The sequence below is a fragment of the Petromyzon marinus genome, chromosome 25 (assembly GCF_048934315.1).
Source record: "Petromyzon marinus isolate PM22_M1 ecotype Great Lakes invasive population chromosome 25, UKy_Petmar_22M1.pri1.0, whole genome shotgun sequence".
Lineage (NCBI taxonomy): Eukaryota > Metazoa > Chordata > Hyperoartia > Petromyzontiformes > Petromyzontidae > Petromyzon > Petromyzon marinus.
Window position 1 is genome coordinate 10,928,048 of NC_133691.1, and position 15,064 is coordinate 10,943,111.

The window sequence follows — 15,064 nt, forward strand, 5'->3', positions numbered from 1 at the left end:
AGACTTGAGGAACATGGTGCAGTTACATTATGGGACCTTTCATGCCAGTATAAAAATATAAAAGTTGGTTTTACACTTTCTGGCCATAAAACAGGTGTTACGATGTTAAAACACCAACAGAAAGCTTTTACAAGCAATCATGTCTGCATTAACCACACATACTTGTGGTGAACATGCAAACAAAAACATCTTCTGGTAATATATGCATTGTCTGTTAAACTAATTGGTCCACACCAGAGACAGCTTTCTTTAAAGCCTCGAATCAAACATGTTCACGACAAGTATGTGTGGTTAATGCAGAAATGATTCCATGCGAAAGGTTTATGTTGCTGTTTTAACATTTTCACGCCTCTTTTATTACCGGAATGGGTAAAACCAATTCTCATATGGTTGCAGTTCAGGAGCTCGCTGTTGTTTTTTTGTATAATGCACAGAGGCTGTGTGTGCTTTGTTAGACGTCTCTTGTATGAAACGTCTGTGTTGGTCATTGCGGGAAAGGGATCCCTTGTTACGGATCGTGATTAGAAGCGACAAGGGAGAGAGAGAGCCTCATAGCCAAGTTCGACCTCGGGGCGGTCACCTCCATCAGCCAATGTGCGCGCGCTCTCCCGTCCACACCTCTCTCTCTCATTCTCGTCTCGTCTCCTCCTGTTTGCTGCCATCACTGCTACTGCTGCTTGCAGTACAATCTACACGTTTCTGTGTACTCTTCCAACAGTCTCATTTTATGTCGTAGCGGCCGGATCGGGTCTCTAGGTTGGATTAGGTCGGCGATAGGTGGTCTGACCGCGACGTTCGCGCTCGACACGTCCCAAGCGCATTCAGGGAAGGGAAGGGGGTGGGAAGAGCGGAGGAAGGAGGAGGTTGTGAGACTCCGGGCAAAGGGACACGCACGCACACACGCGCACACGTGCCGAGTCCTGCGAAACAGCCGCCATTCGCCACTTGCCGGCGACGTGACCGCACAGCACTCGTGCCAGGCTAGGTGCACTTTGAGCCACGCACCTACGAAGACACGTGTACACAGACACAGACATGTCTCCGTCGCTGTCCCTGTCGGCGGTCCGGGGAGCGCGGCGGCTGCTGCTGCTGGGCGGCCTGAAGGGCTCGGCGTGCCGGGATTACCCCCGCGTCGTGGGGGTCTCGCCGGACCCCAGGCCTGCGTGGGGTCTTCCCGCGCGGGGTCTGCACTCCACCGGCTTGGTGGCCGCAGGTGAGAGGGTCCCCGGTGGGTCTGGGGGTAGCGGCGGGGACAGGCGATGGATGAGGGCTCGGAGCGCCCGGGTGGGTGGGTGGGGAGCAGAGGTAGGGGATCCTAGGGTGTAAAGGACACCCCTGAGGCTAGCGGGGGGAGTCTGGGGAATCGGGGAGCAACGGGGTGTGCGAGACCCGCGTTTGGAACGGCTGTCAAAAGAACCCGCGGGCATTCGAAAGGGGTCCAGAGGGTGGTAGGACGACACGAGTCTGGGAGCACGCGACGGGGTATACAGGGGTGCAGAATCCTGGGGCTCGTGGGGGGGTCCAGAGATTAGGGGGCACGGGGGATCAAGATCGGGGGTTATGGGGAAACTGGGTAACGGGGACACAAGGCACCAGAACCCTGGGGTCCATGAGCCGGAGACTGGGGGGGGGGTAACTGAACGCAGGGGCTCGAGGAAAGCGGGGATCCCAAAGGGATGCAGGGGTTGGGGAGGCACAGGGGGTCTCAGGATCCGGAGTCTAAGGCAGTTGAGGACTTTGGGGGACGCAAGCGACCGGGCCTTGCCACTGCCCTTCTCGAGGCTGACCGACCTGGCCTAGCCGGTCTGCCCGGCAAGGAGAACTCTCGCCCGGCGTGAACCGCTAGGCCATCGCGGTGGGCGAGGGCACTGTCGTCTTGTTTTAAGTATTGTTATTACTGCTGTTATTCGTATGCCAATTATTTGTGGTGGTTATTCTGACCGTCGTCCTGGTTGTAGTGTGTCGTATGTCGTCGTTACGGCCGATTGCATAAACTGTCTTGACTGTGTTCTACCTTAGTTATTGAAATTAATACAGTTTAAGAGAGCTGCATCAGTGAAACATTACGTTGTGTTGTGCATGTTGCTGAAGTGAACAATTTGTATGTTTGACGATATAGTTCGTTGTGTTTACAGATATGCAATTTTTATTAGACTGTTTAAACAAATGCACTCAAAAAAATAAAATATACTGCGTATAGTGTGTACAAATAGCCTCCTAAATTGTAGACCCAGTGTATGAATGCAAATAGCCTCCTACATTGTAGACCCAGTGTATGAATGCATCTATTGCACGCTTTCCAGGAAAGCCTTTTTTAGGACGGTCGTGTATTCGATTTTTTTTGCCGTTTCCTTTTTAAAGCGAATCACTGCGATGCATTCATTTGCATGTGGGAGGAATTGTCTGCAGAGATGAGTTTGCGAACTCACTTGCTGTATTTCCACTTGCTCACAGCCACGTGGGTGAACATAAACCTCTCATCCTCTTATCAGTGCCTACCTTATTACAGACCAATTCACACCTCATTGGTCACCCTGTGCCCTTGTAGATCTCAACGTTCATCCTACAAAGTCCCATCACAAGGGAGAATCACAAAGCTTTATTTGTTTTGCCCGTAATGAAACGGATGTATGCCGTATTGACCAGATAACTCAATTTGCCTATACAAGAATACGGGGTAAACCATATGGGTTGACAGGTATGGTATAGTAGTGTAGTGTATACCATACCTTTCAACCCCTTATCAGTACCTACCTTATTACAGACCAATTCAGGCCTTATTGGTCACCCCGTGCCCTTATAAATTTCAGTGTTGATCCTACAAAGTCCCAAACACAAACAAATAGCCAAAAAAATGTTTTTGCCCGTATTGAAATGGCTGTACGCCGTATCGACTTGAAAACTCAATGTCCCTGTACAAGAATATGTGGTAAACCGTGTATGGGTTAACAGCTATGGGTTTGGGAGTTTCACAAATCTCTGCGTGACCACCACCAACATCTCTCTGCCTCTGAAACGTTGGATCACAGACGTGTGCTGCCGTTCCTGGCTCGTACTCTTATTTATGTTTAACGTGTGTATCTATGGGACCTTTTTGCAAGTGGAAAAGTATCAAAGAATAGGTGTGAGCCTTTCTGGCAATAAAACAAATCCTAAGATGTTAAAACGCCAAATAGATAAATTTTGCAAAGGAATAAAGTCTGCATTAATCACACGTACCTGTGGCAAAACATGCAAATAAATATGCTCTGATAATGTAATATATGTATTGTGTTTTAAACTCATTGGCCTACATCAGAGACAGCCTTCTGTATGGCCTTGTCTCACCAGTATCAGTCAAGAGAACGCTAAAAGGTTAACAGTACAAAGACAATGCAAGAATCGGAGCGTTTATTGCTTGGGTTGAGCAGCTATATCTATGGGACCTTTTTGCCGGTTTCAAAGGATGAAAAATAAGAATAGATTTTCCCCTTTCTGGCAGTAAAACTGTTTCAAAGACGATGCAAACAATAAAATAATAAAAATATAAAATAATACAATTATCACGACGTTTCGACTGCAACACAAGCAATCATCATCAAGTGTGAAAACCACAGCAAGAATTTTTTTTCAAATATTCTTGCTGTGGTTTTCACACCTGATGATGATTGCTTGTGTTGCAGTCAAAACGTCGTATTGTTTTATATTTTTATTATTTTATTGTTTCCCTTCGTGACTTTACCGAAAGAACCAAGAATATAATGCATATATTGTTAGAGCATGTTTATTCGCATGTTTGGCCACAACAACGTGTGGTTAATGCAGATTTTATTACTTGTGTTTGAAAATCTTAACACCTGTTTTATTGTCAGAAAGGGTAAAACCTATTATTTTTCATACTTTAGCCTGTGTTTGAATATTGTGAGATTTACTCAAAATGATGACATCTATGAATATTTATAACCAGACAGTTGGAGAAATAGTTGGATGCTACGCACCGTTTGCATCTGTCAATGAAATATTTGGGCCGGGTTGTATCAGTGTGGTTTTCCTGGCCTCTCCCACATTGCATTGTGACTCGAATTCAACAGAAAATCTGCTTAAGCACCAAACACCAACTTCAAGATGTGTGCCGTTCCTGAGGTTGTAAACAAAGTGGAACCTCCCTTTGGGTAGGACAGACACAACTGGGTGACGGTTCTTAATATGGAACACAATGATTGTATTTTACTTGCAAAGCAAGACTTCGCAAGAAAGGGCAAATGCCGCCTCGAGGCATCGTCCCACACTGAGCTCAGCTCTTGAACAACTTCTCAGGCATCATCCCACACTGAGCTCAGCTCTTGAACAACTTCTCAGGGAAATCACGAATGCGGTGCATTACTAATGTTTTGTAAAAAAAAATGTTGCTTTCCAATGCAGTCCAACACGTAAAACAGGCATTACGTCTCAAGGCCCCTGTCAGGACATATACCATAATCTATCTACCGAGTGTCCTCCACGTAAGTGAGGTTGATTTCCATGACAGATGCTTTCCACCGTTTACAATGTTCAGCGCCTGTCGTGTAGAGTCTCATCCTGACTGCTCTCATTGTCCCACAGACCGATCCGTTTCCTTCCTCTCCCACTCCTCTCTTCCATTTTCCCCTGCAGAATCATCTCCATCATAAAATGTATATCTCCAGCTAATCCCCTTAATAATACGTTCAACTTGTAACACGCACACAGTTACGTCGCACATATGCAGCATTTCTTCACATCATCCCTCTCAGTAATTCTTGCTTGTAGCTGTCGTCTCGCAGCAGATCTTGATCCTTCTTTGCGAAGAGTCTCCTATGACTATATTAGTGAGATTAACTCTTCACCAGGAAGGACACAGTTCAAGAGTGATTCACCCTGATCGCCCACTGTTCATTGCTGTGATATAGTGCAAACACACCAGGTGAGTTGGGCAACTGCTTTTACCAGTTATTTGTTCCTTGTTTCATGTAATTGTTTTTTTTTATTATAATATTAATCTGGCCATGTGGCTAAGCAGCAGAGTGAGCGGCTCGCAACTGAAAAGTTTCGAGTCCAAATCCTGGTTGGGGGGGTTCACTCGGCCCATCATCCATCTGGGGTGAATAAAATTAGTTTCACTTTAAGGGGAATTCAACAGTGGTTGTTATCCTGTGGATAGACTCGCCTCTAATGTAGGCAAGAGGAGTTTCCACCACTGCCTTAAGAATGTAAACTAAGATGAGCACCACCTCAATACTGATTTTAGCAGGACATCGCCTTGTCTTAAACAGTAATATAAGTTTGTTTTATTTTTTACTTATTCTACCTGGAATAAATTGCCTCGTTATTTGAAGCTAAATTCTTGTATGCTGTTTTTTCCAAGTGTTGGGTTTTCATGTACATGTTATTTCATGTCAAGTGCTCTCTCAGATGCCTTGGTTATGTGAAATGTGCTACATAAATAAAGATTGAGTGATTGATTGATTGCTCCCTGGGTCTTCGCTCCCTGCTTCTCCCTGGTCCCTGCAGCCCGCAAATACTCAGATAAGCACGAGTGGATCCTGGTGGAAGGTGGAGTGGGCACCGTGGGCATCAGCAACTATGCCCAGGTGAGTGGCACCAGTGACATGTGCCCTCGCCTGCTCGTTTTAAGCACCTCTGTAACGACGTGGATGCGTCACCCCCCTCTGCACACTCGTAATAACCTAGGTTATAAGAGTTGCGCAAAAATAAATTTCAGAATCAGAATCTTTATGTAGACGTGGGGAATCCGATGAGCTATGAAGCAATTTTTCACAGATGTCCAAATAAATGGACAAACTCTGGCTGCATCTCCATCATTAGACTCGATCACCGATAGTCATCCCTTCTGGTAATGTGTCCTTCCAAAGCCCACTTATTTTTCTGAACAATCAATATGATGTGTCCAACGTGCATATGTTCTCTCATGCACGTGCCACCCTTCCTGTTTCTTAGTGAAAATGAAAGGGGCACCTCTCCGTGGTTCTTTGCTCACTTTTCAGCGTTTGTTCCCTGTATCCCCCACCTGTGTACCAGCTGCTGAGTTCGTGCCCTGAGGGCACAAGACTCTGAAGTGATACTAATATTATCAACACAGTACGGTGTTGTAATAATTATTGCGTTTAAGGCCTCGGAGGTGGCTGAACTCAGCAAATTTATGCTGGTCTTGTTCTACATGTTTGCACATGCGAATGGGTCACATAACAGGATTGACTACAAACTCAGTTGTGAGCCACTCTGAGCTATGCCTCCTCCAGTATCAGCTGTGCCAGTACGGACTGAACTGTTGTGTTTTCAGCTGTGCTACAGATTAAGGGCAGACAGGTCTAAACCTGTCTGCTCAACAATGATTGTGGGAACAAGCGTATAATACAGGCACACAAACACCAATTAACGTGTTTCATCGAGCCTGCAGAGGATCTGGTAACTCTATCTTGCGTATTGAACTCAACAAGATGATATGATATCTATGGGACCCTTTTTGCCAGTACTGTATCAAGATTATATATATGCCAAATAGGGTAAAGATAATATCAATTACTATTGTGTAGGGTTTTGTGGTTGCGTTGTATAGGTTCTGCCATGTGTTTTCGGGTTGTACCACTTGTTGTTTGGCACGATGTCCCGACGTTTCCCTCCACATGCTGGGAGCTTCTTCAGGGAGTTCCCACCCAGCACGTGGAGCATCAGGCAACGTGCGGTACAGCCTGAAAACACATCGGACAGCTAAGTTAATATGAGATCAACAAGTTGATGTGCACATTTTTATAGTTGCTTCTCTGGCCAAGAGTTAATGTGTGCGTGTGTCATGGGCGCACGTGTGTTTTGCGAAGTTAACCCATAAAAGTTGGGAAATGTTCAGCCCCTTCAACAGCAGTTGTTTTTTTTACGTAACAAATTTGGCTATTGTCTCCCCTGTTTATTGTTTACTGCCTTTCTCCCCCAACCCCAATGTCTCACCCTGTAAACCCCTACTCCCATCCCAGGAGGCACTGGGTGATGTGGTGTACTGCGGATTGCCTGAAGTAGGCACCAAGTTAGCTCAGTTGGGTGAGTGGCCTGAATCTTCCCAACGTCCCGGTTTGTTTCAGACAGTCCCGGTTTCAGAAAGGCTGTCCCGGTCTCCCAAAGCTTTTGCAAAAAACATTATTTTGTCCTCTGTTTAAAACGCTCTGGTCTCATGTGCGACTCCTGATATGGGCAAAGGCTAGGGCTACTTGATTAGGGACCGGGGCTGGCGGAGGAATAGGCAGGGGCCTAAGAGCGAGGCCACTAACTGTTTGGGTGGAGCTCATGATTGAGTGGGCAGACGGAGGGCTCGCCAGCTCACCAACTGGTTCAGCTTGAGTCTCCCAGAAATGTTGTAGCTCTACTGTGGCCACTTACACCCTACTTCAAGGTAGCTTGTGTGAGAATCACTCAAAGGCTGTAGACTCATGCGAATACAGCCAGCTTCAACTGGTACCTCCTTTTTGCATGGACATTCAAATCGATTCTACTCGAGTTGGCTTAATTTCTGTCAGAACTTAAATTGATGGACAAGTCAAGGTGAATATAAATAATTGGCATTTCCATTATTTTCCAAGGTAACTGAGTCGTCACACTAGTTGGGCAGCTCTTACCGCTCGGCACAAATTCTAACGTACAATTCAGGTCGGCTGCAAAATCGTCCAGGAGAATTCGGGTTATGTCTTTTAGACAACTCGAGTTATCTAGAGAAATAGAAAACGAGTTGCGGAGGGGTGGGGGGATCTTGAGGCACCACGATGGCGAGATGTTAACTACCTTGCCTGGTATACAGGATGTCATGGGTTTGATCCCGAACCTGATGCCTGTATATTTGGAGTTTGCATGTTCTCCCCGTGGTTGCGTGGATTTTTCTCCGGGTCCTCTGGTTTTTCCCTGCACATTTAGAAACATGCGTCTAGAGTATTTGGTTGATATACATTTCAGCATAAGCCACTTCGTTGAGCTATCATTTGTGGCCAGGTCACTTCTGAAAAAAAGCTAAATAAATCAGTGGGCCTTGCCTGGAAATATTTAAATAGTTTAGTTTAGTTTGCATACTCGAGTTCTGCGGGTTCATGCAAAGCGGGGTTAATTTTACCGATTCTGCCATGCATAAGCCAACCTTTCATGCCTCGGTGAAATAATTAAAAGATGGCTGTGGAAATTGAGTACATATTTTATACACTGTGCAGGCGCTTGCTGCTGAAGCGGATTGCATGGAGCGATAGCGGCACTGGGCTGGTGTAGTCAGGGTTTCCAAGCGGATGGAGTGAGGATCAATGCCACGGGTGGTGGTTGTGTGTTTATTCAGACTGGAAGGGTTAAGGGTGGAATGTAGAACCCACACAAGACGTTTTGTTTGTCTATAAGCCACATCAAGGCACCTTACACGAAGCCTGCGCCATATGTGGTCGGAGTGGTAGCGCAACGGATAGCGCACTGTCAAATGAACTCGGTGACCTGAGTTCGATTCCTGGCCATAGTCAACATCAATAGCGAGTGATATCTGAACTGGCCCCATGCACCCTTTTTCACCAACCCACACAGACCAGCGTGGTGAAGTATGGTCAAACAACCCCCATAACCGACGCCTTGGGGAAACCTTCATCCACCAGTGGATTGGCAGGAAGCTGTGAATTATATATTTTTGTATTACTTTATAAATCTTAAACTGCACATTCAAGAGTAAAGTCTGTGTATACATTCTCAATCCAGAAATGTGGTGCCACTCATCTCCATTGACAAGTGGTGGAAATTCTATAATCTCATGACAAGGCTATGTATCTGCATAGGATGACGACTGTTGATGTGACACTGCCCAGTGCTTTTTTCCCAGTGGCGTCAGAGCAGCCAACAGATTCTCAGGACCGGTTTATAATTGCTCTCCTAGTCGGTGGGGAGCTGGAAAATTAGGAACCAATCCTCACGCTTTATTGTAAATGATAAGAAACTCATCGGGCAGATAAGCGAATGCAATCTGAAAACGAGCAAGAGCGATAATATATAATGACAGACACGGGGAGCTCGCTCCAATGTCGCGGGACTTTGTACAGATGGGAAGGGTCGTTATCAGTGTCCATACGAGGGGCAGAGTTCGTGGAGCAAAAGATCTTTGGCAGCACAGTTACCTGCCTGAGAATCGGCGATTTCAACATTAATCGGTGCATTAACAGCAGCTTAGAGCGAGAGAGACGTTTCATTTGAATGGTATTAGCAGTTGCGGAGGCTGGGTGGGATTAGACCATAAGCTGTGATCACCTGGCGGTGAGCTCAGCATGCAGCCTAGAGTCCTGCTCCTGGCATCGGCACGTTTGCGTGCGGGTGTGCGTTTGCTGCTTTGAATGTGTGGCCTGAGGCGGGGTGAGCTGGAGTGTGCTCATGTGCGCACGCGGGTAGATCAGCGGTGCAGCGGCGAGCGCGCACCGCACTGTGAACCCGGCCGCCTGAGTTTGTTTCTCGGCCCACGGCTAACATTAGTGCAGAGTGAGATCTCAACCGGTCCTGTGCCTCCCCTAAGTCGGCCCCACCTTGAATGAGTACCTCGTCTGGCTTATAAACCTCAGCATTGGGGAGACAAAGGCGGCTGAGTGTAGTGCTGGGCACACCATCCCCTCGTGCATCTTGCTAGCTTTAATAAGTGCTCACTAACAGCATGTGCGCCAACAGCCTCTTAAGGCTATATAGAGGATCTTTGTTAATATGGCAGTATAGCAAGTTTATTCATTTCCATCTGTATTCCATCGGTATGTGGATTAAATGCATGCATGAGTTTTCTCCGGGTACTCCGGTTGCCTCCTGCATGTGTAAATACTCGTTAAAAGAGTTAGCCAAACATCCCAATATAGGATCACAGAGCTGGGGTAATTGTGGGCACCAGTTTTGGCTGCCTTCCCATTTGTCTGCGTTTTCCAGTGCCTCCATGTGCAAAACTGCGCGCATCACAAAATGTGCAGTTTGTGTGAAAACAAAACATTATTAGTCTTATTATTTGTCTGTGTGCGTACCGTGTGTGTCTGTGGTTCGTGTGCAGAGGAGTTTGGTTCGCTGGAGAGCGTGAAGGCGGCTAGCGAGCTCTACTCGCCCATAACGGGCTGCGTGACCGAGGTGAATGCTGCCCTTGCTGAGAATCCTGGCCTCGTAAACAAGTCCTGCTACGATGACGGTGAGGAACTCTTCTCTACCAACGTCATCTTCCATTGCTCGCTGTAATAATTATTTCTCTTGTAAGGCTGGGTGCCGTGGAACTCGTACGCTGTCGGGATATAGTGACGGAGAGCTTTTGAGTCGCAAAAAAAAAGCACAAAATATTTAAGTCACTGTAAACTTTTATGGTGATGCAAAATTTCAAAACTAAACTATGAAGAAGCCCATTAAGTGTGCGCGCATGTTGAAGTGTCTGTGCAAAAACGTTTTGTGTAAAGTGCAGAGATTTTGAGGTAAGCGTCCGTGGCCTGACTTTGCATAACACTCGGAGATGAACTATGAAAAGCAAAAACAAAATTAGGTTTTTGGATTGATGGGATTTTAAGATGAACCCCCCCAAATGTGTTAACATTTTTGTTCAATTAATTCACAGCAGTCATATAAATAATATCAGTCCACCACAGTGGGCGTGACGCACAATGGGCACGTGTCTCTCCTGCCGTGCTTGCAGGGTGGCTGATCAAGTTGACGGTGGAGCAGCCCGCCGAGCTGGATGGCCTCATGGACGAGAAGGGCTACGAGGCCTTCCTCAAGTCCATGGAGGAGTGACGGGGGAGCCCTCACTTAGCCGCACACCCAGCTCCCATTCCCGTCCACCCATACCGCAGCCCTCCCAGGTCAACTAGGGAAACCTTGATGAAGTTGCCCCCACGGGTAAAATCCCTGGGGTGGATCGAAATGTGGTGTGGAAGAGGAAGTCAATTAAATGATGCTGTGCCTTCTTTATAGAGCTATATTTTGGTTTGGAAATAAGTTGTGTTTTAGACGAGAGTCGCTTAGGGAAAGCTTTGGGAATTTGAGGTGGCGATGTTCTCGGCGAAGAGGTTGGTCTGGGAGGGCGGCGCTTCCACATAGCCGATTATGGCGGGTGGTGCTCACGAAAGTTGTGAGGTTCCCTCCACCCCACCCTGCACATTGTAGACATGCATATGGAGCCACCATGACACTAATGAGCTATACACTAGCGCGTTGACCGTAGCTAAAAGTGCTTTAACTCGTAAATGTAGCATGCGAGCCACCAGCCGGTCAGCAGCCACGTCCCGAGTGATAGTGTGCTTTCACCTAGGCACTCGGGGCTGCTACAGCTGCCCCGTGCGTTGATCAGAGCACTTGTTGACCCCCGTGTGCTTTTCATGCGTGTCATGGTTTGTGTTCTAGCATTACCGTTAGTGGCATGATTCGCGTGATGGTCGTGATGGATGTAAAATGATCAGTCGCTCAAGTCTCGGCCACCTTGACCCAGTAGGTCCAAATACATGCAACTGATGTTTTCTTACGTTGACCTGTTATAAATCCAATCCTCAGTTACTATTGCACAAAAGATAAACCCAGTCCTATCGCCTAAACAATCCACACTGACCCTTCAGGCGACGCTTAACCTTAAATCTGGCAGTAAATGCAAAACCGAACATTTTAAATGTTCAGTTTTGCCAGTAGACAATCTTAAGCATGACACTAATGTCTAACCCAACCTCAATGCTAACTTTTAATCCTGAGCCTAAACCAACACACAGCCTAAACGGCTCACGGTTAAACACTGCCTTAAGCTCAATGAACACGACCATAGTTATAAAATTCTCATTGCCTTTTGCCCTATGCCACGGGGGTCAAGGTACTTTATGAGCTCCACACAGCATGACCATAATGCCCTCACAGCCACGTGGCTTGAAATCCAATTTCTGAGGGCTGTTGAGGTCGAGAACCTGCCTGGTGCATGCCTCCATAATGCCCTAATTTCCCCATGCCCTGTACTGCTTGTGCATTGGCCCATGCTCTGTGAAATTTCACCGATGTGCATTGCCAGTTGTTGAGTGAATTGGACATCACTGTTGACTCGGTGTTTTTATCCGAGTGATAAAGAAAAACCCTGCGTTGGGAAGCTTTGGTGAACAGTGTGGTACCTGCAAATGCGAGTGTTTGTGACCGAGCAGTGACTTCAATGCTTGGGAGCACGGGGACAGAGACACGGGAACCCTGTGAGATTGCCTCTTTTCTCCATGAGAACTTTCCACAGGACCTGCCATGATCACTGCATCACCTGGGCCCATGAATAATAGGGGGCAAGGGGAGCAGCTGTACGTTATTTTGGACAAGGAGGGGCAGGCCAGTTATGCTGTACCCCCTTGATTGCTGTATTTCCCCCCTTAGCTACCCAATATAGCCCCCTCCCATGGGCCCGTGTGGCTGTAACCCACATTTTACATTAACACTGGGCGGACTCTTGCCCATATCTTCCGTTTCAGTTTGCTGACCTTTTGAGAAAAAGGTTACTAATATGCGTTTCGGGAGGATTTAGTGATGAGTTTAAAATAACTAATAAAATGACACGAACACGCTGTGCATTGTGACTTGATGTGCGTCGTGTTATTGTTGGCCCTGAACCCAGGAGAGCCCAATTGAGTTGCAAGACTTGTTTTAAGGTCTTGCGGGGGGGGGGGGGGGGGGTGTTCTTGTTAGGTGGCGTGTGTTGGAGGATACTGCATTGTCTGGTGAAAACTCATCACAAGAGGGGAAACCACCTAACATTTGAAGCATTGTTAAGGAGCCACATGACCAGTGACGGACTGGGACAAAAAATCGGCCCAAATTGCCGTGCGATCTCATTGGCCCATTTGGGCTGGTTCAGAAAAACAAATGGGCTGGTGAGTTAAGAGTCTTTGGGGTTGTCGAATATGGGACTTAATGCCAACTGAGAGCAGAAATAAGCAATGAAGTGTACACAGAGGTAATAAGATTTTAAACATTGTAAATGTTTTTCTTTACCCGAATCACATTTGCAATTTCTCCACACAGACTTCGGAATGTGGTCCATGACTCGGCTGGAGTTCACTCATGAGTACTGTAGTCAATGCGGTGGTATTGTAGCGATGTTTATGATGACCATGGTTATGGTGATGATTATGATTAGTTAGTTTCTATAGTGATTATGTTTAGAGAAAGTATGTTCCGAAAATGATCATATAATTCATTCAACAAAGCCTCACCGAGCCTGAAGACACTTTAGCAGAAGAACCCTGAGTTGGGATGTTTGGACAATTGTATACAGTATATAAAACTGAAGTACCTGAAAAAAATCCACAGTGCTGGGGCAGTGGCATGGTTCAGCAATAACGCTGCTTGTTGTGAAGGTTTGCACACTCTAATCTGGCAGGCTACCGTGGTTACACTGCGGGTGTATTGGCATAAGAACCCCTGATGTCATTTGAAAATAGGCCATTGTGTGCCGGCATCAATGGATACATTTTGAACTACTATGCTCGCAAATGACCTAATTGGGATTATATATAGGGACATCGCCCCCTACTGCAGACTATGTGAAATGCAATGCCTTCGTGAATAACATTGCGCTTCAAGAATGGCGCGAATACCAACGTGTAGCAAATAAGTATTTAGCACTTAAAAAGGTTGTCGTGCTCAAATTATAAATGTGGATATGCTCTGCAACACACCGGTGTGATGTACTGGTAACCAATTGGCACGTTCTGTTTATGTGACAAACCTTACTAATTGACTGTGTCGTGTGGTAGCGGGTTTAACGACACAATTATATATTTACGCGATCTAACCCGAAAACACTCCATTATGCACTCAAAAGGTATTTTAAGGTGCTCACAACCCTTTTGGCTGTACTGCCATCTGCTGACTACGTCGCAAAATATTCGGGTTGGGAGTTTCTTCAAATCTGTGTGATCCACCGACCCTGGCCTTAAAATAACCGAATCACGGGGGTGTGCCTCCACCACCATCACAACTGCAGTACAAACAGCATCATCACCACCACCCACAACGATGGGTGGTGGTGATGATGCTGTTTGTACTGCAGTGATAACGATTGTTGTGATGATGATGGTGAAATTGTCTAAGTGGTGTTTGGTAAACAGGATTGTAATGCACGCCTAAGCTTCGGGCAGTAGAGGGCAGAAAATCCATTGTTCATAATACAATAGAGGTTTGTCATGTTAACTAAATATGCCAATTAGTTACTAGTTCAGCACACCGGTGTTTTGGAGAGCAAATCCACAACATTTACAATCTGAGTACGACGTTTCACCAGTAATTATAACCGGCATCATCAGGCGGCAGCCAGATCCATTGTTTTTATAACTTCTGCGTCTATGCTCCCACATCTTTACGTAATCCGCAATGACGCGCGTGACGAAACTAAACGAAACAATGTTTTTTTTTATGTTACTAGGTACGGCCCACTGAGCTATGTAGCTCTTTTTCAGAAGCGGCCTGGCTTTCACAAATGAGAGCTGAACGAAGTAGTGGCTTACGTGGAAATTGATAGCAACCAACATCCTCTAAACGCATTTTTTTAAACGCGAGCACGGGGGGAGAGAGAGGCACGCAAACTCCAAATATACAGCAGGTGTCAGGCTCGGGATCGAACCCACGACGTCCTGCGTACCAGGCGACGTAGTTAACATCTCCTAGCCATCGTAGCACCGCGTATGGTAAGATAAGAGACAAAGACCCCCCGTATAGCCTAAACAGACTTTTGGGGCAAGTGCTGTTAGCGTGCACCCCCGGGGAGCAGCACATTGAGAGGCGGCCCTCTTGACAGCAGTGAATTGTGATGATTAATCAGGACTGTAACACAAATTAAACAGCCGTGGTTGTGGTAGAAAGGAACAATATAAATATGCAGATAATGTGTATATCAATGAATCCGTCTCTTCCGCGTAGTTTGTGCTATGTATCAGGGTCATTGCCCGAAACGTCACAAATTATATCTATACTTAAAGCTTTCGTGACTGCAGGGATTCATATTCTTTGGGTCTTTCGGTAAAGTCACGTAGATAGAAAAAATCGCGACGTTTCGATCGCAACATTTATAATTCAGTAGGCT

General features: G+C 46.4%; 1 protein-coding gene across 1 annotated transcript; it reads left to right on the forward strand.

The window, feature by feature from the left end:
* Window positions 1-550: 550 nt before the first annotated feature.
* GCSH (glycine cleavage system protein H) lies at window positions 551-12,552 on the forward strand. The gene is made up of 5 exons (XM_032960402.2): window positions 551-1,213; window positions 5,509-5,588; window positions 6,987-7,050; window positions 10,040-10,171; window positions 10,664-12,552. The coding sequence occupies exons 1-5, from the start codon at window positions 1,036-1,038 to the stop codon at window positions 10,759-10,761; spliced, it is 552 nt and encodes a 183-aa protein (XP_032816293.1). The 5' UTR covers window positions 551-1,035; the 3' UTR covers window positions 10,762-12,552.
* The last annotated feature ends 2,512 nt before the right edge of the window (window positions 12,553-15,064 follow it).